The 27,802-nt window shown below is 38.8% G+C and overlaps 1 protein-coding gene and 1 non-coding gene across 5 annotated transcripts in view; both read right to left on the reverse strand.

Annotated features, from left to right (window-relative positions):
* Positions 1-27,802, reverse strand: part of PMS1 (PMS1 homolog 1, mismatch repair system component) — a 118,266-nt gene that overhangs the window by 50,718 nt on the left and 39,746 nt on the right. For all 4 annotated transcript variants that reach the window (XM_008258829.4, XM_051849352.2, XM_002712339.5 and 1 more), the window contains 2 exons: positions 17,798-17,900; positions 4,678-4,841 (listed from right to left, as the gene is read on the reverse strand). In XM_008258829.4, the coding sequence (XP_008257051.3) occupies positions 4,678-4,841; positions 17,798-17,900 (267 nt within the window). The remainder of the gene's footprint in view (positions 1-4,677; positions 4,842-17,797; positions 17,901-27,802) is intronic.
* LOC127491889 (U6 spliceosomal RNA) lies at positions 4,095-4,200 on the reverse strand. The gene has a single exon (XR_007920821.1). It is a non-coding gene; the product is annotated as a U6 spliceosomal RNA (small nuclear RNA).

Raw genomic sequence — 27,802 nt, forward strand, 5'->3', positions numbered from 1 at the left:
GACAAGACAGAATAGCACATATGAATACAAGTAAAAACATACTCTGCAAAAAGCTAAGAGGTCACTGGAGAATCCAAAAGGATGAATCCTCCAAAAATGATCTAATTTATGAATAAATACTAAGAAGAAGTTCTGAGAAGCCAGTGTTTAAAACTGGTGCTTTACACATTTCTGTATTTTGACTTCAGTACTACCTGATTCATGTACTATTCCTTCGCTGTGTACTGATTGAGTACCCAGGGGAATACTGCTAAGTTAGATGCAACCTCCTTCCCAAAAGAAGATAACTATCAAACAGGGCAGAGAGACTGAAAAATCACTACCAACAAAGCAAAAATGACATAATACAAACATATGGAAAATGCTACAGGAACAGGTGAAGGATAGCCAATTCCTGCTGAGAGATAATAGATGACTTCAGAGACTTCTTCAATAGTGAAAACATCAAAATCAGAAATCAACTGCACTAAAATCGGACTGATTGAGACTTTCCTCTTCTCTATGTATTTCACAGAATTTAAGTGAAAGTCAAAGAAATTAATATAACAGAGAAGAAAAATGAGAAACATTTAATAAATTCAGTTGTCATTAATTTGTAGGTAGCAAAAAAAAAAAAAAATACCTTCCAACAAAAAAAGCCACAATTGATAAACAGGCCCAAGCTAACCTTAAAATATATCTGAAGGGATGTCCACTTTGTCAATTAAGACAAAAGACACATGAAACCCCCAAAACATTCCAGGTGGGCACTAGAAAAGTGAGGTATCTGAGCCCCAGCCCTGAGCTGGAGTCTCTCCTAGTAGTACAGTCTCCATAACCCTTGCTGGGACTGGCAGAGGGGGAAGCACCCTTTCGTATGGGCTCAGTTGTAACTAAAGACTTTGCCTTGATTTCCCTCAATACAACTGAAATAAGACTGGGGCATTCAAAAGGATTTGAGTAAAATGCTGAAAGGTATAAAGAAGAATACAGGAAACAGAGCGAGAACCATGAATGTTGGGGATACAAACTGTATGACATCACTTATCTTCAGTTTACAATCCCCATCTTCAGCCACTATGATAAAATCCCCTCTAAGAAACTCTGAAATCAGATACCAGCCATTCATAGCTGTGTCATTATTCTTCCAGATCTCAGAAAGCTAAATGAATAAAACAGAACCTTGAGACAGGTATTTAGCCTAGTGTTTAGGCCACCAGTGGAGATGGCTGTGTGCCATATCAGATTACCTGGACTGGATACCAGAGTCTGACCCATGACCTTAGCTTCCCATTAATGCAGATGTTGCAAGACAACAGTGATGGCTCAGATAAGCTCCTACCACTCACATGGCAAACCTGGACTGTGCTCCTGGCTCCTGGCTCCGGCCTGGCAGTCCTAATCACTGTGTGGCAGGAGTCAGGGGGGTCTCTTCCTTCCCCCACTGTTCTGCTATGCCAGATATGCCAGGTCATAGAGAGATGAATAAAGTTTTTTTTTTTTTTAAGATTTATTTATTTATTTGAAAGGCAGAGTTAGAGAGAGAGAGAATGAGAGAGACAAAGAAAGAGACGTCTTCCATTTGCTGGTTCACTCCCTAAACAGCCACGACAGCCAGGAGTAGGCCAGACTGAAGCCAGACACCTGGAACTGCATCCAGGTCTTTATGTGAGTGCCAGGGCCCAAGTATATGCTTTCCCAGGCACATTAGCAGGAAGCTGGATTGGAAGTAGAACAACCCTGATTCAAATGGGCACCCATATTGGATGCCTACATCACAGGCAGCAGCTTAACCCACTGTGCCACAGAACCAGCCACAAATAAAAATCTTTTAAAAACCAAAAAACATCAACTGATTCTAGTAAGGCTTTACTCTCATATGTCAGAGATGAGACTAAGAAGGAGGTCACTTTTTTTTAAATAAAGGTGTCTTTTAAAAAAAAAAATTTGGAAGACAGCGGTCCAGAGGATGAGAGACAGACAGACAGAGATCCCCTATCAGCTGGTTCACTCTCCAAATGCCCAAAACAGCTTGGGCTGGGCTAGACTGAAACCGGGAGCCTGGAACTCAGTCTAGGTCTTTCACATGGGTGGCAGGTACCCAACCACTTTAGCCATTACCTGCTGACTCCCAGGGTACACAATAGAAGGAAGCCAGAATCAAGAGCAGAGCTGGGATTTGGATCCAGGAACTCTATGACATCTTCTGTAATAGTTAAAACCTTTCTATTATCAATGACATCCAATTCAGCTATTGCAATACCAGTAGGTTTCTAACTATTAAAACAAAATTCAACTCAAAACAATTTTTAAAACCACAAGCAGTTTAGGAAAAGCACAGCATTCATAAAAGTCAACAATTACCAAGTATGGCAGTAGCCCTTATTTGAAATTATGTTATTTAAATTATGTTCTAAACTAGTAATCTAAAAAATTATTCATATTCATATGAATCAGCTAAGAACACCAAATTAGTTGCAGATACTATCACACAGAGAAAAAATTCAAATTCTGGAAATAAAATTTATAAATGAAAATATATACAGCAGGACCTCACATGGATTCAGCTATTACTACTAAAGCTGAAAATCAGTGTTCATCTAAGGGATAGCTCTAGCCATTGGCCATCTCCAAATAATATCGACTTTAAATAAACTCACCGAATCCACTTGTAAATTATTTCCCTTTGGCTGTCTCATTATTCAATATGCTTTCAAGGAACATGGTGATGAAAGAAGAAAAATACCTCTTTCTAACATAACCATACTGGCAAGAACATCAACATTATCAGTATTCAAAGAATGTCCTGGCAGGTTAAACCTTCATAAAAAGAAGGAACACTATCTAATCCAAGTTATCAAAATAGCAATAGTACTTCTCATACTATGTGCAATATATTGTTTCTAATGCAGAAGAAAAATAAAGAAAAAAAGGCACTGACATTCTTGCACTTAAATTTTAAGCAAAGACAAAAAAATTCACAAAAGCACGTAAAAACGATAATGTTTAAAGGAAAAAAAGAACAGAGTAGGACTAATATTCAAAGATATTTAGAAAGGCATGTCGACACTATTTTTAAAGATTTAATCACATGTACATTTTAACATTTTTATGAATAACACTAAAATAAAAAGTAAAAATAAGCTGTACTAAGAGAAAAAAAGCTTGAGAATGGATGGTCTCTGGGATTTCCTCCTGTAGTAATGGCTAATACTTAATTTTACTACAAGACATCTGATCATCTTACATTACTTTGATGGTATAAACATACCATAATACTCTCCAGTATTTGAACTGCATACTAATTAATAAAGGCCACAGAAGTACTTGTACTTGCTCAGCATAAGTTCAGATTCCATGTCCTCTAAAAATAATAAAATGTAATACATTACAACCTACTGCTTTGTATTCTCAAAAGAAAATGCCTATGCTGATAATCTAATACTGGTTCAGAAAGTGATATGAATGTCTCAAAAGATTTATACTTGACATTAAATTAGTAAGAATAACCTCCATATCATCTCAAATATATTTGATATATTCATTGTTATTATTTGAGGTAATTATCTTATATTTTTTCTTATTCAAAAATTTTCTCTTTAGTTGTACTAATTTTCATTTAACAAATATATAATTCCTATTTGTCTCCGTATTTTACCTTTTTCATCTATTTCTCCTTCCTGATTATTTTATTTCTTCTAACCATGGTCTTTTCTTAACATGGCGACGTTCAACTTTTATTTATTAAATGTCCTCTGGACCAAGAGGCCATAGGGTTATTTATATTAGCAGGATGAGCCTCCATCCATCAACATCCAGAGGAATTATAGCATGGTGGAGCTGGAAGGGATCTCTAGGTATCATTTGGTTGAACTCTATGCCAATAGGAACAGGTGGCTGACTATTCTTAATTTTTTTCTTGTTTTTTTTAAAAGATGACCAAAGATTCTGAACATAAACATTCTATCACAGTTTTGATTTAATAAAGACCCTTCTTGAAACACTGACCTTACTAGAGATTAAGAAATGAATGGTTCAGTCAAGTTTTCACATAGCTATTAGGTGACAAATTTAAAGATTAGGTGACAAATTAAAGATGTTCTTTATATGATAAAATTAAATGAACATGCATTAAATTTTTGCATGTCATCCTTGTACCCTAGTGGCCATGCTAATTTTCTTTGTATTTTTCCAATTTTAGTATATGTGCTGCTGAAGCAAGCATGTATTCAGTTTTAGAAAAAAACACATCTTGTCATTGGTTGCTATAACAGAATAACATAAACTGGATGGCTAATAAACAACAGATATTTATCCTCACAGCTCTGGAGGCTAGGATGCCTAAGATCAAGGTGATGGCAGATCAGTGTCTGCTGAGGGCCAGCTTTCTGGTTCATATATAGCACCTTCTCACAGTGTTCTTACAAGGTGCAAGGCGGAAGCCAGCTCTCAGGGGTCTCTTTTATGAGGGCATTAACCCTTCATGAAAGGGTTCATGAAGCATTGTCCTCATGATCTGATCACTTCCCAAAGGTCCCAATGAAAGCATCACATTTTCAACAAATGAGCTGGGCTCGGGAGCGAAGGAGAACAACATATATTCAGTCTGTAACACATATCTAACTGATTAAGGGAAAACTCACCATCCTTTTATTATATCATATAACAAAAAAATTGTAAAACTACAACAATGCTTACCTTGTTATGTACAAAAACAATTCTTAAGTCAGGCTTAAGGATACCATAGCTTATGAGGAGATCTTGAACCTTTTTAATTTCATCTTTACATTTTTTAGCAGTTGAGTAAAATTGCTTTCTTACAGGCAGATTCTTAAACAATCTTAAGGCAGTTACAGTTGTACCTGTTGGCAGTTAACAGGAAAGCATATTTAGATTTGGAAGAAATACCAAAGATCTTCAAATCCATAAATTATCCATAACTAACCCCTTGTAGGCCAGTTTTCCATCAACTTTGGCTAACTCAAAGAAGGCTCACTTTTGCAAGGTACTCTGATCCCCCTAGGCTCTTTTATTCAAGAAACATGGGCTCTCCAGAATGAAGTATCCTAAGAAATCTGCTGGCTTTCAAACCTATCTGGAGATGATGCTTATTCTGTGCTTTAAAATATAATATATAGGGCTGGGCATTTGGCCTAGCTGTTAGGATGCTAGTTAAGATGCTCCCATTCCATTTCAGAGTATCTAGATTCAAATTTCAACTCTGGCTCCTGATTCCAATACTAATGCAGACCCTGGCAGATAACAGGTGATGGCTCAAGTAGTTGGATTCCTGTCACCCATATGAGAGACCTGGACTGAGTTCTCAGTTCCTGGCTTTGGGGTGAGACAGCAGGTGAGAGTTTTCTCTCTTTCTCTGTTTTGTCTTCCCCGTTTCCTTATCTGCCTCTTAAATACATTTCTAAAACATTAAAATACTATATAGAGATGATGTAAGAAATACACAACATAGGTGGTAACCTTAATTACTCTACTGAAAAGGCTTACCTGAAATAGTATCAAATAACCTGGCTTAATTTTTTTTACCCTCAACAACAAACATTCAAAGCATAGGATAATCAAGTAGATTATCCTAGGTTTTTTTATTTTAAACTTAAAGAATTAACTAAAAAGTTGAATAAATCTATAAAAATTATAGTGCTGGGGCCAGCACTGTGGCGTAGGTTAATCCTCTGCCTGAGGCACTGGCATCCCGTATGAATGCCAGTTCTAGTCCCGGCTGCTCCTCTTCTGATTCAGCTCTCTGCTATGGCTTGGGAAAGCAGTAGAAGATGGCCCAAGCACTTGGGCTCCTGTACCCGTGTGGGAGACCCGGAAGAGGCTTCTGGCTCCTGGCTTCAGATCAGCTCAGCTCCTTTTGGGGAGTGAACCAGCAGGATATTTCTCCCTCTCACAGTCTGTAACTCTACCTCTCAAATAAATAAATAAAATCTTAAAATAAAGTTATAGTGCTTACCTATCAGGTTAATGGAATAATTAACCTATTATACTGCTTTATTGTTAGTGAATAGCTATTAATTTAAAAAACAACAATAACATAATCAAACTCAAGGACTGGATGTTTGTCATGGTTATATAAAATACATTGGTCAACTTTCAATCACTAAGTAATTTCAAACTTATTAATTCAATCTCTCCATGTGATTTTAATGAACGTATAGCTGGAATTCAGAGTCACTGCATTATGGTGACCAAAAAAATAATCAATTTAACCTAGTGTCTCTCAAACTTTGCACTGCTGATATTTCCTTGGATAAATCTGCAGAGGAACTGTCAGTGCATTACAGGATGTTAAGCAGCATTTCCGGCTTCTTACCCACTACATTACTATTGCGCCCACCCAGGCTGTAACAAGCAAAGGTTCCCAGATATTGCTCTATGCCCTTTCATGGATCAAGCTGTCTACAGTTGAGAACCACTGATTTAGTGCACAGCATCTAGCACCTTTATCTCATCAAAAAATGAAACAGAATAAAAAGATATATTAAACTAGAACAGAAAATAAAGTGAATAATTTATAGTAAGGGTATATATTGTTTCATAAAATTTCTGTTTTAATTAGATTTTTCTGAATTATGTTGCCAGGTAAAACCTACTGTGACAAAGTCAAAAAGACTAACAGTTATTGGTCAGTCTACATCCTATTGCTTATGACAAAGGGTAAATACACTAAGAAATGATAATCAATGTTTTCATTCTTTTTAGAAATTATCACTTTTTGAAGAAACTTTTCCTGCTTCCTCTCTTAGAATATAAGAAAAATGAAAGCAAAGGATTGTCTTCGATATTTACATTATGTACCTAACACCTCAATGACCAACACCTTGTAGACATTTAATTTCAAAAACTGCTAAATTATTAGGTGCATTAAAGAAAAACAATAAGAGAAATAGGTAGTAAGAATAAAGTATTAGTTTGGAGCGTTTTCTTATCTATGAGAACACATGGCATTTTCACAATTTTGGAAAGGAAATTTATTGAAGAAAAACAAGATGGAGAAAACAAAACTTATGGAAAAAGACCAAAGAAAAAAATCTGTATTTCTATTTTGCTCACACTTGATTTTTTCTGCTTTTTTGTCTTCAACTGGTGTTCCTTCAGCACATTACAATTCCAACAATTTCTGTTTTGTTTCTGAGCCTTTTTTTTTCTTTTTTTAAGATTATTTACTTAAAAGGCAGAGATTTTTCATTGTCTGGTTCTCTCCCCATATGGTTGCAATGGTCAGGGCTGGGCCAGGCCAAAGCCAGGAGCCAGGAGCTTCATGTAGGTCTCCCAGGTGGGTGCAGGGGCCCAGTGACATGGACCATCTTCCACTGCTTTCCCAGGCATATTAGCAGGGAACTGGATTGGAAATGGAGCAGCCAGGATGTGAACTGTTATCCATATGGGATACTGGTATCCCAGGCAGTGGGTTAACTCTCTATGCCACAATGTCGGCTGGCCCCAGCCATTTTTATATAGGTTTTTCCTTGACCTACCAGCATATCACTTCCATACAGAGGATTAAATGCCTTGGAATACCACACCATCCTCACTAGTGACACTTTTCGTGATATCATTCTTTGCTTTAGGAAAGTAAAAAGGCCATGGCCAAATTTTGGAGGGAGAGTTGACATAGACTAAGTACTGCCTGCATTTAGCAATTAGAACACATATGTGTCCTGCCTCTATTGCTAAACAGAAGACACACTCATACCAGAATTCACAGCACAACCTACTCACTTGAGAACTCCTTCTCATCTCACTCTGTTCTCCCTAGGTATTTCCTCATTCCCATGGCTTCAGTCCCTTTCTATATTCTTCCGGGTCTCCCACGAGGGTGCAGGGGGCCCAAGGACTTGGGCCATCTTCTACTGCTTTCCCAGGCCATAACAGAGAGCTGGATGGGAAGTGGAGCAGCTGGACTAGAAGTGGCACCAGATGGGATGCTGGCACTGCAGGCAGCGGCTTTACCCACTAAGTCACGGCGCCGGCCCCTCAAAAAGATTCTTAATTAAAAGCTGCAATCTGTTTTGAGATATGTCAAAATATGACAAGATGTATGCCCTAGAACGAATTAACTAAGGCGTTTATCTGAGACCTATAGCACTCTTTTGAATTTTATATAGATGATCACATAATACCACCATCCAGATGTCCCCAAGACATCTCAAGTCAACCACACACGGACATGGACTCACTTCCTCCTAGTGTCTGATACTACACGTACCTCTCTCATTAACACTGAAATCCAACAGTTTCCAAAGGCCAGTACCTCAGATTTAACTGACTCTCCCCTCTACTTTTTGCTGACAACATTGCCTAAGTCATACAGGCCTCTCTAGTCTATCCCCAAATCTCTCTCAAATCTCTGTTAAGGCCTTTGTCTCCTCTCCAATTGTAGTTCAAGATAATACCTTATAGAGTTAAGACATAATTTAAGGGGGACCTCTGCTGTGGCACAGTGGGTAAAGCCGCCACCTGCAGTGCCAGCACTCCATATAGGTGCTGGTTCAGGTCCTGGCTGCTCCACTTCCAATCCCGCTCTCTGCTATGGCCTGGAAAAGCAGTAGAAGATGGCCCAAGTCCTTGGGCCCCTGCACCCACGTGGGAGACCCGGAAGAAGCTCCTGGCTCCAGGCTTCGGATCAGCGCAGCTCCGGCCCCTGCAGCCAATTGGGGAGTGAACCATTGGATGGAAGACCTCTCTCTCTCTGCCTCTCCTCTCTGTGTAACTCTGACTTTCAAATAAATAAATAAAATCTTAAAAAAAAAAAACCTTTAAAAAATTAACAGCATACTTTGATTACAATATAATTCTATCGACTCTCCTGACTTTTACAGAATTGTCACACATTTCACTTTTACATATGATCAACTCCACATTGCATTGCTTTTGTGAAATCATTTTTAAAAAGCTCAGTCTTTTGAGTTCGCTGACTTCGATCTTATTCCGACAGGGTCATAGTCAAAGTGGAAGTTCTCTCCTCCCTTCAGAGAGGCCTTCTTTGATGGCCCCGTTCTTTCCACTGGGATCTCACTCACAGAGATCTTTCATTTAGGTCTTCTTCTTCTTCTTTTTCTTTTTTTTTGCCACAGTGTCTTGGCTTTCCATGCCTAAAATACTCTCAGGGGCTCTTCAGCCAGATCCGAATGCCTTAAGGGCTGATTCTGAGGCCAGAGTGCTATTTAGGACATCTGCCATTCTATGAGTCTGCTGTGTATCCCGCTTCCCATGTTGGATGGTTCTCTCCCTTTTTAATTCTACCAGTTAGTATTAGCAATCACTATTCTTGTTTATGTGATCCCTTTGACTCTTAACCCTTTCATTATGATCAATTGTGAATTGAAATTGATCACTTGGACTAGTGAGATGGCATTGGTACATGCCACCTTGAAGGGATTGTATTGGAATCCCCTGGCATGTTTCTAACTTCACCATTTGGGGTAAGTCCGATTGAGCATATCCCAAATTGTACATCTCCTCCCTCTCTTATTCCCACTGCTATATTTAACAGGGATCACTTTTCAGTTAAAATTTCAACACCTAAGAATAATTGTGTGTTAATTACAGAGTTCAACCAATGGTACTAGAACAAAAATACTAAAAGGGATAACGTATTACATTGTACATCAACAGTCAGGACAAGGGCTGATCAAGTCACTATTTCTCATAGTGTCCATTTCACTTCAACAGGTTTCCCCTTTGGTGCTCAGTTAGTTGTCGCCGATCAGGGAGAACATATGATATTTGTCCCTTTGGGACTGGCTTAATTCACTCAGCATAATGTTTTCCAGATTCCCCCATTTTGTTGCAAATGACCGGATTTCATTGTTTTTGACTGCTGTATAGTATTCTATAGAGTACATGTCCCATAATTTCTTTATCCAGTCTACTGTTGATGGGCATTTGGGTTGGTTCCAGGTCTTAGCTATTGTGTATTGAGCTGCAATAAACATTAAGGTGCAGACAGCTTTTTTGTTTACCAATTTAATTTCCTTTGGGTAAATTCCAAAGAGTGGTATGGCTGGGCTGTATGGTAGGGTTATATTCAGGTTTCTGAGGAATCTCCAGACTGACTTCCATAGTGGCTTAACCAGTTTGCATTCCCACCAACAGTGGGTTAGTGTCCCTTTTTCCCCACATCCTCTCCAGCATCTATTGGCTTCCATAGCCTTGGCAACTCATGACTAGAGCCTAGGGAGATTACTGATGCCATAAACAAGAGTGTCAAATTGTTAAGTCAACAACAGGAGTCACTGTGTACTTACTTCTCATGTGGGATCTGTCCTTAATGTGTTGTCCAATGTGAAGTAATGCTATAACTAGTACTGAAACAGTATTTTACACTTTGTGTTTCTGTGTGGGTGCAAACTGATGAAATCTTTACTTAATATATACTAAATAGATCTTCTGTATATAAAGATAATTGAAAATGAAAAAAAAAAAAAAAAAAAAGAATCAACCCAGGAATCCATCCACCAAAGTATAATGAAATAGGGGTTGGTGTTGTGGCACAATGGATAAGCTACTGCATGAGATGCCTACATCCCAAACCAGAGTGCCTGGTTTGAGTTTCTGCTATTCCATTTCCAAACTAGCTTCCTGCTAATGAACTAATAAGACCTAAATGAAAGATCTCTGCAAGTGAAATCCCAGTGGAAAGAATGGGCCATCAAAGAAGGAGGTACCTTTCTCTCAAGGGAGGAAAGAACTTCCACTTTGACTATGACCTTGTCTAAATAAGATCGGAGTTGGCAAACTCAAGAGGCTTCCATGGTCTTGGCAACTCATGACTAGAGCCTAGGGTGATTACTGACGCCATAAACAAGAGTGTCAAATTGTTAAGTCAACAACAGGAGTCACTGTGTACTTACTTCTCATGTAGGGATCTCTGTCCTTAATGTGTTGTACTATGTGAATTAACGGTATAACTAGTACTCAAACAGTACTTTACACTTTGTGTTTCTGTGTGGGTGCAAACTGTTGAAATCTTTACTTAATATATACTAAATTGATCTTCTGTATATAAAGATAATTGAAAATGAATCTTGATGTGAATGGAATGGGAGAGGGAGCAGGAGATGGGGGGGTTGCGGGTGGAAGGGAAGTTATGGGGGTGAAAAAGCCACTGTAATCCAAAAGCTGTACTTTGGAAATTTATATTTATTAAATAAAAATTTAAAAAAAGGAAAAAAACGTTCAGTCTTAAATTTTTCCACATATTTAACTATTCTAAGTGCTTTCCTTTCCTCTCTGCAGATTTTTTTCTTCTTTAGTGTTTCTTGTAGTGTGTCAATGGCAAGAAATTGTTTCATTTGCATAAAATTTTCTTCATTTTGCCCTCATTTTAAAACTCATTTGAGAGAAAGAGAGACACAGTGAGTCAGGGAAAAAGAGAACACAAGAACGAGCTCCCCTATCCACTGGTTTACCCCCAAAATCCCCACAGCAGCTGGGCTAACCCAGGCCAAAGCTAGGAGCTAGGAGCCAGGAGCACAATCTAGGTCTCCCATGTGGATGGTAGGGGCTCACCTACTTGACCCCATCACCAGTGCCTCCCAGTGTCAGTACTAGCTGGGACCCAGAGCCAGGGTTCTAACTCAGGTACTATAATGTGAAACAATGGAGTCTTAACCAGTATCTGAACTGGTAGGTTCAGCACTGGCCTCATTTTCAAAAGGACATTTTTGCTGGTTATAGAATTCCAGGTTGACATGTTTTTTAAGCTGTGAAAATACTTAGATGTCATTCCATTTTCTTTGGGCTTCTATGTTTTTGATGACATCAGTGGTCATTTTCATTACTGTATTCTTGAATGTATTTTTTTCCTCTAGCAGCTTTAGTATTCTCTTTCATTTCCACAAATCTGATTATAATGTGCTCAGCTGTAGTTTTGCTTGTATTTATTGGGGACTCACTGAGTTCCTTAGATCTGTGGCTTGATGTCTTTCAGAAAATTTGGAAATTTCTCAGACATTTTCTTTTCAGATTTATTGTAGTGCCCCACTCTTTCTCTTTCCTCTCTTCCTGAAAGTCTAGTCATATGTATGTCAGACTGTCTAATATTTTCTCACAGATCTCTGATGCTGCACTCTGGTTTTTTTTTTTTTTTCATTCTATTTTCTTTCTGTGCTTCAGTTCACATAATTTTTACTGACCTGACTTCAAGTTCACAATTGTTTCTCCTGCTATGTATGGCCTGATGTTAAGCCCATCCAAAGATTTCTTCAGACACAGTACTTTCGAAAAAACTTTTTCCATTTTATTTGGAAAGCAGAGAGGGAGAGAGAGAGAGAGAGGAAGAAGGAGAAGGAGAAGTAGAGAGAGAGAGGAAGAAGGAGAAGTAGAGAGAGAGGAAGAGAGAGAGGGAGAGAGATGAGAGATCTTCCATCCACTGATTCACTCCCCAAATGCTTGCAACACTGAACACTAGGCAAGGTTGAAGCCAGGAACCAGGAACTCCATCCATGTTTCCCATGTAGGTGGCAGGGACCCAGGTGCTTAGACCATCAGATAATGCCTCTCAAGATGCTTATCAGTAGGAAGCTGGATCCAAAGCAAAGTTCCCAGGACTCAAACCTGGCATTCTGATATGGGAGGCAGGCATTCCAAGTGACAACTTAGCCACTATGCCAAATGCCCACTACTCAAGAACTTCCTGAGTTCTAAAAATTTTAGTTGGTTGTTTCCTTTTTTTAAAAAACTAAAATTCTCTACCTGTTTACTGATTTTGACCATCTTTTCTTCTAAAGTCTTTAACAGAACAGTTTTCTTAAAAAGACTTATTTATTTATTTGGAAGGCAGAGTGACAGAGAAAGAGAGAGAGAGAGATCTTCTATCTGCTGGTTCACTTCTCAAATGGCTGCCAACGTCTGGGGCTGGGCCAGGCTAACACCAGAAGCTGGAATTTCTTCCAGGTCTCCCACGTGGGTGTAGGGACCCGGGAAATTGGGCCATGTTCTACTTCTTTCCCAGGCACATTAACAGGGAGCTGGATCAGAAGTGGAGCAGCTGGATCTTGAACCCATATTCATATGGGATGCTGCACTGTATTAACACACTATGCCACAACACCATCCCCAACAGTTGTTTTTGAAATTCTCAAATTCAAATATTTTGGTCATCTGTAATTTGCTTACAATATTTTATTCCCCTAATTATGGGTCCCATTTTCCTTTCCTCTCCAAATTTTTATTTTTGCCAGACTGTGTACCAAAGAATGATACTGAAAAAGATAATTACATCTTTCATGCCCCTCACCCAAGTACTCTGTTTCCTGTCAAGCAGGAAGAACAAATCTCTTCAGTCTGTTCAGGAGTTTATCTGAGTTGCAGCTAAGCCGCCCCTTTATTTAGTTCCAGTTCACCACTGGTTTCAGATGTCTTGAGGATGCAATCAGGTCTCTTCTTCTAGCAAGGCTTTAAGAGCTTTCTTTCTTTAACTCAGTCCCAACTTTTTCAGCACTGCTTATTCAGCAGAAGTTCTGAAAAGATTCACTGTAAAGGGCAAACTTGCACTGTGTTTGAGGATACTATATTACAACCTGCTATGTCAGCCCACATGTGACTATTAAAAGTTCAAATGAGGGGCATGTGTTTGGCTTAACCTGCTTGCGATGCCTGCACTCCATAATGGAGAGACCAGGGTTGGAGTCTCCGCTCTGCTCATGATTCCAGCTTCTTGCTAATGTACTTCCTGGGAAGCAGCAGTGATGGGTCAGGTAAGTGGGTCCCTGTCACCCAGGTGGGAAGCTTGGATTCAGTTTCTGGCTCCTGGTTTTGGCTTGGCCAAAGCCCTGACTGGTGTGAGAATTTGGAAAATGAACCAGCAGGTTGAAGATCTCTGTCTCTACTTTTCAAACAAATAAGTACTTTAAAAAAAAAAAAAAAGGAAACAAAAATTAAAAAAAAAAAACAAAACACCTCAGCTGGTTCCTCCTAGTGACACAGATTTTCAACTTGTTTAAAGAAAAATTTAAGTTTTTAAAAATATGGTCTCTTTCTTAATTGCTACACAGAGAGCAACGGTCTTTTGAAATCTATATGCTTTTTTCTCTTACTGAAAGGTTATACTCCTACACCTTCTTACCTATTCATCTTCAAACTCAATTATCTTTTGTGAAACACTTGCTAAGCTCCCTAGATGCAGCTGGTAGCTTCATTTTCAATGTCATTACCTTTTAATTGTCTGCGTTCCCTACAAGTCTATGAGTTCCTAGATGACAAATACAATGTCATCTATTGTGGCTGTGGATAGAAGGAAGGAAGGAAGGCAGAAATCCACAGAATAAAACACAAATGTGTTCATAAAAGTAAAAAAAGATATTTGTGTATTTAAATGTTCTACATCAAAGACCACAGTACACTTAATCTGAATGTTAAATTATTATTTTAGCACCTAAAACCATCCTCTCAGAGTAAATCTGGAACTACTAATAAGATGAGAATTACATGTCTGAATAAAACTTACTGACAGAAGTTACTTTTCTGATTCCAAATGAAATGTGTATCCATGAAAATAAAAGTGCCAAGTAATACTGGCCAGTAAGGAGGAGGCCCAGTAAACGATCATATTTTACAAGAGATCTGCTCAGTTCTGTAACTTTAGCACATTCTACAAACACCATAATTAAACTGCACTCTATAATATGCTCCCTGTTGTATTTTTATGTGACCCTGCTATGCCATTTATAAAGACAGCTCTTTATACTCCTAATATAAGAGTAGGTGTTTGAGTACATCAGAAAGCTTTCTTAAATTTTCAAATGAATTAAAAGTTCCATTCTTAAATTATGATGAAAAGATCTTTCAGTATATACACAATCACACATAGCAGAAATTTACAAAAAAACATGATGTTGTACTCTAATAACAGTATAGGGGAAGAAAATTCCCTGATCACAACATTTTAAATATGATATTTTTGATATGAGAAATTCCTATGACAGAAAAAGTAGCAGATATTAAGACAATTTGTCCAGGAGGATAAATCAATTTAAAAGCTTAATTCTTTTTATATAGGGTAAAGAGACTAGAAGTGATGACAGAAAAAGATACCACTAAGACATAATTTAGTCAGCATTCCTGGTAAATGAATTTCAAGGCTGGAGACTTTTCTCTATATTTCTTGCTAGCTTTTAACAAAGTTCTAAAGTAGAAATGAACATCAAATAAAGGCAATTAAAAAATGACATACTATTAAATATACAAATCAAAAACAGCCAAATGCCTACATGCAAGGAACCAGAGCTGGAATTCCCAGTAAACTATTTTTAAGCATTTTAAAATGATTTTTAAAAGGGCAAGGATACCTAAATAAGATTTTGTTTAAGTTGTTCCTTCACCTACACTGATGCTGTGTATAGGCTGTGCCCCACTGGAGGATATGAAGTGTAACTGCTAAGCATAGATGTTCACACCACAGCAGAAAATAACCTACAAGAACCCTTCAATGCACAGGTATAAATTAGGATAGTTGAACTGTAGTTTTATCTTACACAGAAAATATTTAAATGGAAGCTGAATGACAGCTGGTGAAATGTGAGTCTGCGATTCAATCACTCAAAAACTATCAGCACCAAGGGCATAAAAATGTGAAAGGCTTTTGAAAGTGTCTGTGGACTTGCATAGCATGAGTATGTCCCCCTAAAGATATTTGAAATTAGACTGATTTTTTTGTTTTTCTAACCAGTCAATGGTAATTAGATGAAAAAAGTGAGTTATGAAAGGCAATTACTAGTTGTGCAACTACTGACCTTCCAAGTATGTTTTTTCTAAATGTAAAAGGAATATGCTGAAGAAAGTCAACTTCATTTAGTGACTATCAAAATGCCTAATACGAAAACCTGGTCTCACTAACTAAAGGTAGAAGTTTGAGATCAGCAGGAAAAGAAAAATCAACCAGCCAAAGGGCAAAAATCAGGTGGATTCCATATTGAAGGATTGTTATTTCATAGTTCCCATGGAGATGAACACAGAAAAGCATGAGAAGCATGAGCGATGCGGAGCCACTGGCCCTCCAGATTAGACTGGTTACTACTAAGATAAAAATAAATACATTTAAGTTTTATAAGGTGACTAGATTACTTCAAAGTACTCTACTGGATAGCCACTCAAATACCTCCTAATGGTTTCCTAATTTGAACTACTAAGACATGGGTTCAGAACATTGCTGGAGTGGGACCACATTTTTTAAAATGCCTTCCCTCTGACCTAAACTTCAATACACAGAAAAGGAGTTACAACCTCTTATGTTAATTTAAATATGTACTACATTTATTATTATATATTAAATCATAAAGTTACTGGACTTGGGCTCTATTTCATTAAATACATGAGAAAAAATAATATATTTTCTTAGGAGTTCCCTATTTCCCTGACATGGACACAAAAATATTACTTTCTAATGAGCAAAAGTAATCAGTACCTAGGCTGAGGATTTATAAAGAGAAAAAGTGAGAGAATTTGGTATGAGTATTAAGATATAAGAAAATAAACTTCAATGAAAACAGAAGTTATGTTTTAAAAATGTAATATCCAATAATTTAAGGAAGAAACCACAGGAAAAAACACAGTAGTTTGGTAAATTAAAATGGGAATCACAAAATTAAACATGAATTTACAATATAAATTAGAGAAGGCTAAACAACAAAAAACTCATTAAAGTCCCCTTAAAGTCCCATTAAAGTCTTAAGTCCCCTTTAGATCTAATATTTCTTCTGAACATGACTCTAAAGAGGTCATTGTACCTTTAACATTCTCTTAACTTTAATCATCCCATTACTAGAAATTAGTAAAAGAATAAAGGAGATGTGTGAAACCCAAGCCTAGGCCAGCACCGCGGCTCAACAGGCTAATCCTCCGCCTTGCGGTGCCGGCACACCGGGTTCTAGTCCCGGTCGGGGCACCGGATTCTGTCCTGGTTCCCTCTTCCAGGCCAGCTCTCTGCTGTGGCCAGGGAGTGCAGTGGAGGATGGCCCAGGTCCTTGGGCCCTGCACCCCATGGGAGACCAGGAGAAGCACCTGGCTCCTGCCATCGGATCAGCGCGGTGCGCCGGCCGCGGCGGCCATTGGAGGGTGAACCAACGGCAAAGGAAGACCTTTCTCTCTGTCTCTCTCTCACTGTCCACTCTTCCTGTCAAAAAAAAAAAAAAGAAACCCAAGCCTAAAGAATTTTTCTCTTAAAAAAATAAAGTTGTCAGAAGAAAGTAAAAGGTATCACTTAAAATATACTAACACTACATGTTAAACAGTAAAATAACAGTAATTAATGTATTTATTTGCTTCAAAATAACACAGGGAAGGAAGAAATGGGTGAAGGTATTAGATGAGAGGAATTCAGCAATGAGCTGATAAGTATTGAAACTGAACAATGAACTATTTCATCTAGTTATGTATGTTCGAAGTTTTTGATAAGCAAATATATCTTAAATGCTTTAATCAGGCTATTTTGATGGTATAGTTTACTATCATCATTACCCAATGATCTTTCTGTTGTTTGAATAAAACATAAAATAAAATATAAAAAGAAGACACTCCTCATCCAACAAGAGTAAAATAAACACTGATAGATTTTACAGATGAGTAAGTGATCCACAGTGCTGTCCAGTCTCTCATGTAGCTCCTCTTGAGGATATAGCTCCCCTTGAAGACAACTCATAAGATTTAAGAGATTGGTGGCTGTAGTCAGGTTGAATGCTTAAACTAGTTTTTATCAAGGCTAATTCCAAGGTAATACATTTGAACTCAAGAAGTAAAATTTTTGTTCAACAATCAAGACAGAAAAGGTAAAGAATGCACAAAACTACTCTTTTACCTTGACCAAGATGTGAAGGTTTTTGAGAAATTATGTGGCCACTGCTATCTAAAACATACTGGGTGCTAAAATTATCAGCAGCTGTCCTTGTTGTAATTGAAACCTAGAAATAAAAAAAAAAAACCTCAAATTATCATTTTAGATATTGCAATGAGTTAATTATCAAGTTGGATTTGAAATAAATTACAAAATGTATTTACTTAATACTGAAAAACATTTTACTTGATAAATTCTTAAGAATACTTCTCTTATAATATTCCTTAGGTTTATATTAATAAGCAATGCTCCAGCTTTTATTTCTTTAATTTTTAAAAGGATTTATTTATTTCATTTGAAAGGCAAAGTTACAGAGATGGGGGGCCAGGGAGAGACCTGCCATTCCCTGGGTCACTCCCCAAATGGCCACAACAGTCAGAACTGGGCAAGGCCAAAGCCAGGAGTCAAGAACTCCATGAAGGTCTCCCACATGGGTGCCAGGGACCCAAGTACTTGGGTCATCCACTGCTACTTCCCCAGGCACATTAGCAGGGAGCAGGATTAGAACTGTAGTAGCCAGTATTAGAACTGGTATTCCTATAGAATGCCAGTATTACAGGCAGTGGCTTAGCCCAATGTGCCAAAATGCTGGCCCTACTTTCATTTTTTTTAAAAAAGAAGACTTATTTATTTGAAAGACAAAGTGACAGGGAGGGAGGGAGAGAAGAAGGAGGTCTTCCATCCACTGGTTAACTCCTTAAATGGCCACAAAAGCCAAGGCTAGGTCACGCTGAAGCCAGGAGCCAAGAACTCCCATCCGAGTTTCCCACATTTAGTAGCAGAGGCTCAAGAAGTTAGGCCATCTTCTGCTGCCTTCCCAGGTGCATCAGTAGGAAGCTGGACTGGATGTGGAGTAGCTCCAATGTGTGTGATGTTAGAATTCTAAGTGGCAGCTAAACTCACTACACTACACTGGTTCCCTATTTAAAAAAATTTTTTTTTAAATTTATTTGGGGTGGAGGGAGAGAAAGAGACCCCATTCACTGATTCATTCCTCAAATGCCTGCAATGGTAGGGGTTGGAGCCAAAAACACAATCAAGGTCTCCCAGGAGGGTGGCAGGAACCAAATTACTTGCACCAGCACTGCTATGCTGCTTTCCAGGATCTGCATTGGCAAGAAGCTAGAGTCAGGAATCAAACCCAGGCATTCCAATGTAGGACACAGACGATACCTGCTCCAGCTTATACATTTATATTTTTAAAGATTTATTTATTTATTTGAAAGGCAGAGTTAGAGAGAGGCAGCAGCAGAGGAAAGAGAGAAAGAGAAAGGAGAGAGAGAATCTTCCATCTGCTGGTTCACTCCCCAAACAGCTACAATGGTTGGAGCTGGATTGATCCGAAGCCAGGATCCAGGAGCTTCTTCTCAATCTTCCATGGGAATTCAGGGGCCCAAGCACTCGGGCCATCTTCTATTGCTTTCTCAGGCCATTAGCAGAGGGCTGGATTGGAAGAGGAGCAGCCAGGACAAAAACCAGCACCCATATGGATGCCAGCACCTCAGGCGGAGGTTTAACGTACTACACCACAGTGCCGGTTCCGTATGACTTAGATTTGTAAAGGCAAGTACCTCAACTGCACAGATGAACTTGTTTTTTAACAGAAGACTATTTCATAAACTTGCTGGCCAGTATGCTATACTTTTGTAAAGTTATTATTTCCTCTTCCTTTTATTTTGTGTAAAACTACACTTCCTGCATTTTGAGTTTATGGTTCGAAAACATAAAATTTAAATTATATACATATATATTTATGTACATTTTTTTCCTTAAACCCAAGGTTTAATTTCATTAAGTGTAAATTTTTATTAATTAGAAAACTTAGGGGCCAGGGTTGTGCATAGCAGGTTAAGCTGCCACCTGCAGTGCTAGCATCCCATATGAGTGCTGGTTCAAGTACCAGCTGCTCCATTTCCAATCTAGCTCCCTGCTAATATGTCTGGGAAACCAGTGGAAGATGGTCCAAGTGAATGGGTCCTGGGAGAACTAGAAGAAGCTCCTGGCTTCAGTCTGGCCCAGCCCTGGCCATTGTAGCCATTTGGGGAGTAAACCAGCAGACAGAGGATCTCTCTCTTTCTCTCTAACTCTGACTTTCAGATAAATAAATAAATACATAAATCTTAAAAAAAAATTAGCATTAAAACATGTAAGTTGAGAGGAAATGGAAATTCAGCATGAAAATATTTCCTCAGATGTTAATCTTGGAAATATATGTTTAAGAATATCTGCACTCTTTGGGCTACACTCTCCCTCAGCATTCTGATTACCTACCTCATGATATCAGCAGGAGGGCAACAATAATAAAATGTACCTTTGCCAGAAAAATACAAAGGTAGGAAATGGAGATGTTGGTGGGAAAGCCAGGAGGAATGGGGTTCAGGGAGTCTTCACACATCTGGTGAGCAAAGATGACCCAAAACTGGGAGTAATCTTTGTTGACCATCCTTGCACTCAACAGACTCAGATATCCTAAAATAAATCTACCTAATTTCAAAACTACAAAGATCTAGCTCCTCCGCCAGAAGTCTGAGTGCCCTTGGATCTACACGTGATGGTTCTGACACTCTAACCAAGCAGATTCACTGTGGGCTCCCTGGCTCTGTAGAAAACGGTAAGTTCCATGCAGGCAATACAAGAGCTTTCCTACTCCCCACCCCCAATATGGCTTCTCTAGCTTACAGTATATTTAGCACAGTCTGTTGGAGTTTTCTCTAGCAGTCAGTAAAACTCTTACTAGGTAGCACTGTGTCAAGCCACTACTTCTGTGATAAATGTTCCCAAAGAAACCAATGTACCAAAGCAGTTGTGAATCTATGTGTACTTTTTTTTTCCTATGTGTACTCTTAAGTAATTGTTCTACTTCTTTCAAAAATCCATTCCATGCTTGAAAAGCTGGAGAATTTTAAAGTTTCCTGATAAATAATCTTTTATTTGAGAGAGAAAGAGATGGAGAGAGAGAGAAAGAGAGAGAGAAAGAAACTGGGAGCCTCTATCCACTGGTTTACTCCCCAAATGTCCACAATGGCCAGGCCTGGGCCAGATGGAAGCTGGGAGTCATGAACTCAATCCAGGTATTGTACACGGGTGGCAGAGCTTCAGCTACTTGAGCCTCATGATAATTATCCTTAATCTTCTTTGCTAATAAAAATTTCAGTGTGCCCAATAGTGATTTCCTTTAGTAAAATCTGTTCAAAACTACAAAGATGCAGCTCCTCTGCCTAAATATGTTAGGATAGAAACAGAGATTTCCTTTCCTGTTTAATGATTCCATGACTGGCAAAAGCACTTCTACATTTAACCAACCATTTCTACAAGATGCCAAGGTCAACTTAATTCTATTTCTATTCTCCAAAGAGCTAGTCACCTGACGTAAAACTGGTATCACTAAGCAAAGGCCGCCCTGGAACTCTCAGTTCCAGTGCTAACTTTGCCAATGGCTTCCAAATGGTCCTGAATAAAAGATTACACTATTATCTTTATGGGAAGATGAAGATGATGCTAATACTGTATGTTATACGGGATTTTGCTTTAATGACTTCAAAGCATTTTATAAGATATTACTTTGTTTGTCCTTTAAACATATTAGTGCATGGTAAAAACACAGCCTAGATGAATAATTAAGGTGCTAAAAAAGCAAAATAGAACTTTAGTGTTCATAACGTAATATTTATGCTAAAATTAAAAAAGGACACATTATTTTCCAATATCTTTGAAATTACAATTTGTAGGGTGTTCCAAACATTTATTTGGGTAGAAACTGCTTTGTAATTCAAGGCTAAAGACATAAGCATGTTTCATAAATTCATGAAATACAATGTGTTCCCTAGAGGAAGGAATTGTATTTCAAAAGTTCATTTCATCATATGACCCTGTATCCTGTGCAGGAACCTTTTTTTGGACCAGGCATAGGTTCAATGTGTTAGCAGTGCAGCGGCTAGCATGTGAACCTGCAGTAACTCCATCAGTAGCAGCATATCGAGTACGACAAACATTACTGCTGACTCTTACCAGACACTGAAGAATTGTCACACTAAGTTGAATCTGGTGATGTCAAGAGTGGAAACAAAGAAAATCAGTATATTTTTTTTTTTTTTAAGAAGAGTTATTTATTTGAAAGGCAGCATTACAGAGGGAGACAGACAGAGACGTCTTCTACCTGCTGGTTCACTCCCCGGATAGCCACAATGGCTGGAGCTGGGCCAATCCAAAGCCAGGAGGCTGGAGTTTCCTTGGGGTCTCCCACGTGGGTGCAGGGGTCCAAAGACTTGGGCTATCCTCCACTGCCCTCCCTGGCCACAACAGAGAGCTGGAGTGGAAGTGAAATAGCTGGGACTTGAACTAGCGCCCATATGGAATGCTGGCACTGCAGGCAGTAGCTGGACCCTCTATGCCACAGTGCTGGCCTCTTAAAAGCAGAGGTTTTAAGAAGTCCTTAGAAGTTATCAGTTGTGAGAATCCTTAGCAGTTATCTGTTGTTAGAAACTGGCCAAGTTATTAAATTTCAAGAAACAACAGTATTATTACAAAATTAAAATTACATAAATGTACTTAAATTTTAGATAAGCCCAGTTTTTCTTCAATGTTTAGATAGAAACTAGATTTAAAACTTAAGCTATATCCTAATGATTTAAGCAAAATCCTTCTCTTGACAATAATTCACTTAAGGTAACTAAGATAGTCTTTCAGTTTTCTGGGCTTTTACATGAATGTTTTGGCACCAAAATATGGGTCTGAAAACCAGGATAAATACGCTATTTCACAATTCAGATGGACCATTGCCAGGATGACTGAACCGTCCGTCTTCCTGAGCGTGAGTATGCCTGCCTGCCTGTGCAGTTGTATGCTAACTAATGTAAGTACTCTGAGTTCACAAACTGTGCCCAGGTACTCTTCTACAGGGAGACCAGCAACAGAAAGATCTTAGCCCTGGATTTTACCTTTCAGTAGAGTTCTATTACTTGCGAGGAAGCAGAATATTCAAACTGCTTGAAAATTCGTATGCCTATTCTACCCGAAGCTCTACTATGAAGGCTACGAAGCACAGAAGAGGCAACCTGCGCTGGAAAAGGAGTCCGGAGTCAGCTGCTTGGTTTGGAGTCAACAGAATGGTGCCAGGAGCTTTCCTCACCCTCTCAAAGCACGCGGGACACAAATAAGGGAGGCCAAACGTCCACATTCCAGACAGGTTGATATACTCTCCTATTATGCCCCTCTAGGCTATGGAGACTCAAGGTAATGTAAACAAAAAGCAAACCTATAGGTCCTCTATGATCTCATCACAAAATTAATGTATAATGAATGTGATAGGACAGAAGAATGCTGTAACTTTTTAAAATGTTGGATGAATAGGTCAATAAATATGAATGCTACATAGAGAGGTTGGCTGGCAACTTTTCTGTTTCCTCTGAGGGAAAAACGAGAGAAGGAAAAATGAACATGTACTACAGAATGAAGACCTCTGCTGAAAATGAGAAGGAATTTATGTATGAATGAATGGCTGTTGAACTGTAGAAAGGCATTCCCAAGATGTAGAGGAATATGCATGCACTTGGAATGCTGAAGTGAAACACTGATTGCAGACAAGGGATTAAGCCAATTGGGTGATTTCATTACCTATACAATACTGCAGCATACTGTTTTCACATTCAAATCCAGAGTAGAAATGACTTTCATCTGTATGACCCATGACAGTATTCAAGATTATAATATGTACTACTTTACTGACTTTCAAGTCATTATCACTCTGTAGGTAAAAACCTTACAAAACTTTTTTTATGCATTTGATCAAGTATCTTGAAATACCTGGGATTTTTAAAAATGTTTATTTATTTTCATTTACTTGAAAGGCAGAGTGAGACACACACACATTCACACAGAGGGAGAGGAGGACTGGGAGGGGGAGGGGAGAGAGAGGGGGACAGGGAGGGGGAGGAGGCAGAGAGGACAGGAGGAGGAGGATAGGGACAGAGAAGGGGAAGGTGAGGGGAGGGGGACAGAGAAGAGGAAGGGGAGAAGGAGAAGGGAGGGAGAAGGAGAAGGGGAGAGGCAGAGAGAAAGAGAGAATATCTTCTATCTGCTGCTTCACTCCCCAAATACCGGCAAACGCCAGGACTGGGCCTGCCAAAGCCAGGGGCCTAGATCTACAACCAGGTGCCTCACATGGGTTGCAGGGGTCAAAGCACATGAACCATCACCCACTGCCTTCCCGAATGCATTAGCAGGAAGCCTGGAAATGGAAGTGCCGGGACCTGAATCAGCACTTCAATATGGGACACGGACATCCTAAGAGGCAGCTTAACTTGCTGAGCCACAATGCCCACTGCAACACACCAGAATTTAGAATTAGGCTTCTAAAGCCTGGTTCAGAGTTTGATTTGATTTTTAAAAATTTTATTTATTTTCACTTTATTTGAAAGACAGAGAAAGAGAAAGAGCAATAGATCCTTCTATCTGCTAGTTCACTCCTCAACTGTCCCCAACTACGAGGGCTGGGCCAGGTCAAACCCAAAAGCCAGGAACTCAATCTGGATCTCCCACATAGGGGGCATGGATGCAGGTACTTCAGCCATAATCTGATACTTTCCAGCGTGTACATTATCAGAAAGCTTGCTTGGAAGCTGAAGGCGACTTGAATCAGGAACTCTGGCATGGGATGCAGGTATCCCAAGTAGCATATTAACTACTGCACCAAATGCCTGCCTCCTCTTCTGATTTTTAAGGAAACAAAACTGTTTTGTATTCCTACTAATATCAAGGTATAATTTAACTTTCATTTAAAATCTAGTCAAAAAAGATTGAGTGAGTTTTGTAAACCCTTCTTTGGAGGGAAAAGTATCACTTGTAATATACATAAAACATCAGCCCATAAAGGAAATCTTTTATCATGATTTTTATAATGTCCAAACAGGATTTTCACTATCTCTAGTACATTCTAATCACTATGCTCAGTAATCAGTACTTGACTAAAGAATGACAAATATGTCAAAATTATTTCTCCATAAACAATAAATTTCAAAAGAAGTGATGCTTACTGTTAAGATTTTAAAGAAAGCAATTATTTGTGTTATTATGTGATAGACTTAACATTCATCATACCTTATGGAAAAAGAGATTTCATTTTAAAATATCAATAGTTTGCGCCAAAGTTATAAAAAGATCTTTGGATAGTTAAGTAGGAGGCTGGAAGTTATTTTACAATTGACAAATCATAAAACTGCTTGTTCTTTTTAAGTATATAAAGAATACAGAATTAGATGTGCTTTATATTTCTGTGGTCAATTTTGCTTAGAGTCCAATTTAATTTTTCCTTTTATTAACTGAAATTACTAACATGCATAAAATAATCTAACTGTGCAATCTCAACAACTGGAGATCTGAATGATGGCAATGGAACAGCGTAACAAAACTATATCCCAGTTACTATCAATCTACTGAGCCTGAGGCAATTGACAACCCCATGAATTTATTTTGTTATTTGGTAAATGACTTACTGTGTAATTTTACTTTATGTTCCACAAATATTAATGTATTTTTTTTTATTTGACAGGTAGAGTTATAGACAGTGAGAGAGACAGACAGAGAGAAAGGTCTTCCTTCCATTGGTTCACTCCCCAAATGGCCACTATGGCCCACACTGCGCCAGCCCGAAGCCAGGAGCCAGGTGCTTCCTCCTGGTCTCCCATGTGGGTGCAGGCGCCCAAGCACTTGGGCCATCCTCCACTGCACTCCCGGGCCACAGCAGAGAGCTGGACTGGAAGAGGAGCAACCGGGACTAGAACCCGGCGCCCATATGGGATGCCGGCACCTCAGGCGGAGGATTAACCAAGTGAGCCATGGTGCCGGCTCCCTACAAATATTAATCAAATGCTCAAGGAACAATGACAAATTTTCTAAAGAGGTCACAAGCTGAGTTTCTCAGACATTTAATAGATTTAAGAATTGATGGAAGCCTTTGTTGAAAATGCAGCTTTAAAGGCCACCCTGGATTTTAATTCAGTGCAACTGAGATGGAGCCTAGGAATTTATAAATAATAAACTACCTAGGGACTCTGATGAAAGATAAAGAGGTTACTATGTTGTTAAGTTATCCTCACCCAATCATATGGCTTAAAAATTATTTGTATTAGCTAGTTTGGTGGATAATATAACCAAATTACTAGTTTTTATTATGTCACCGAAATTTCTTTAAAATTTTCATAATAAACCAGAGCCTATGTAATAAATATGTAACCTCTACACATAAAACTTCACTTTTTCTGGGTGCTAAATAATAGCCATTAAGTTAAAAAGTGAACTTTTTTCCTCAAAAAGAGTTAGCAAAGTCTTGCTGAATAACACTTAATTTCAAACATAACTACCTTAAACAAATATGTAGCTGTGTTATTTCCTGTATTTCTTAAACACCATGCAGAATCCTCCCACCCACCTAACTACTCCTGACAGCTTACCTCCAAAGCCTACCACTGCTGGCCAGGGTACACTCATTATTTTAATGTGGAGGCATTTTTAAACTTATAGATACCTTTATACCCATGCTAGGAAGAAAGCAACATGACCTCTTGTACAGAACTCCATACTGAGGAGGCACAAAATTGGAACTGAATTTTTAGTTTTGCCATGAACACACTATGGACCCCTGAATAGGTAACAATTTTCATACTCCATTTACTTCACTGTGACCAGTTTCTCTGAAACAACTACCTCACAAAGCACCCTGTATAGTATAGAAGACAATAACAAACTAGTTGACTATTGGGGCTTCCATTTTAAAGTTGGGATAAGATGACCTGGAACTTGGTATCACAAGACCCCAATTTCCTTATCACCAGTACGAGGATACTGAGTCACGGTATACCTCCATTGTAGGCTGGCTGAGTGTACAGGGAGTTTACTGACAAGTGCTCTGGGATGACTTCCTGTGCGGAAGTGGGACCCAGCTTTTACAACCTCTCCTGATCTGGTTAAGGCAGCTTCTTCAGCTGAGATACAGGTAATCTCCAGAGAGAGACCCAGCTCTGAGAGTTCAGTCACCAATACTCTTGGCAACTATGGGATGAGTGATCAGTCCTTAAATGTGGGAGGTGGACGCCATAAGAGGGTTCATTTCTACCAGGGCCCCTGCCAGCTCTATATTCTCTTTAGCTTTCAGGTATAATCAAACCTACATGACCATTAAAAGCACTAATAAAAGTATACCTGCTGTAAGATTTCATTTATATCAAGTTCAAGAATAGAAAGAACTAGGGACTGGCACTGTGGCGCAGCAGGTTAATGCCCTATCCCAAAGCGCCAGAATCCCACATGGGAGCGACCCGGCTGCTCCATGTCTGATCCAACTCTCTGCTATGGCCTGGGAAAACAGTAGAAGATGGTTGGGCCCTGCACCCACTTGGGAGACCAGGAAGAAGCTCCTGGCTCCTGGCTTCGCATCAGCGCAGCTCTGGTTGTTGTGGCCAATTGGGTAGTGAACCATCGGATAGAAGACCTCTCTCTCTGCCTCTCCTCTCTCCGTGTAACTCTGACTTTCAAATAAGTAAATAAATCTTAAAAAAAAAAAAAAAAGAAAAAATAGATAGAACTACTCTGAGTTGAAAAAGGTTAGAAGAGCAGTTACCTTTGAGGAGCAGACTGGAAAGGAGCAAGAGACAACATTCCAAGGTGCTGATGTCTGCTTCTTGACCTATTTATAAAAATTCACTATGTGTTTGCGTATAAAAAATCTCTATGTGGTTTTCCAAAAGATTTACAAGGAGATTCTACAAAATGATATGTTAAGATAAATCTATGGCATTGCAATGTGTAAATTGAAAATGTCTTTTAAGAAGTGTATATTTTGTTACTTTGATACTTTGACAACTTTCTTGTAATTCTGATAAACAACTGTAACTGTTGATTTTAACTGCAATTCAGATTTTAAGTATCCTTAAGACCATTCTAATATAAAAGACAAGACACTTGGATAGCAAGTGG

This window comes from Oryctolagus cuniculus, chromosome 3 (assembly GCF_964237555.1).
Source record: "Oryctolagus cuniculus chromosome 3, mOryCun1.1, whole genome shotgun sequence".
NCBI lineage: Eukaryota > Metazoa > Chordata > Mammalia > Lagomorpha > Leporidae > Oryctolagus > Oryctolagus cuniculus.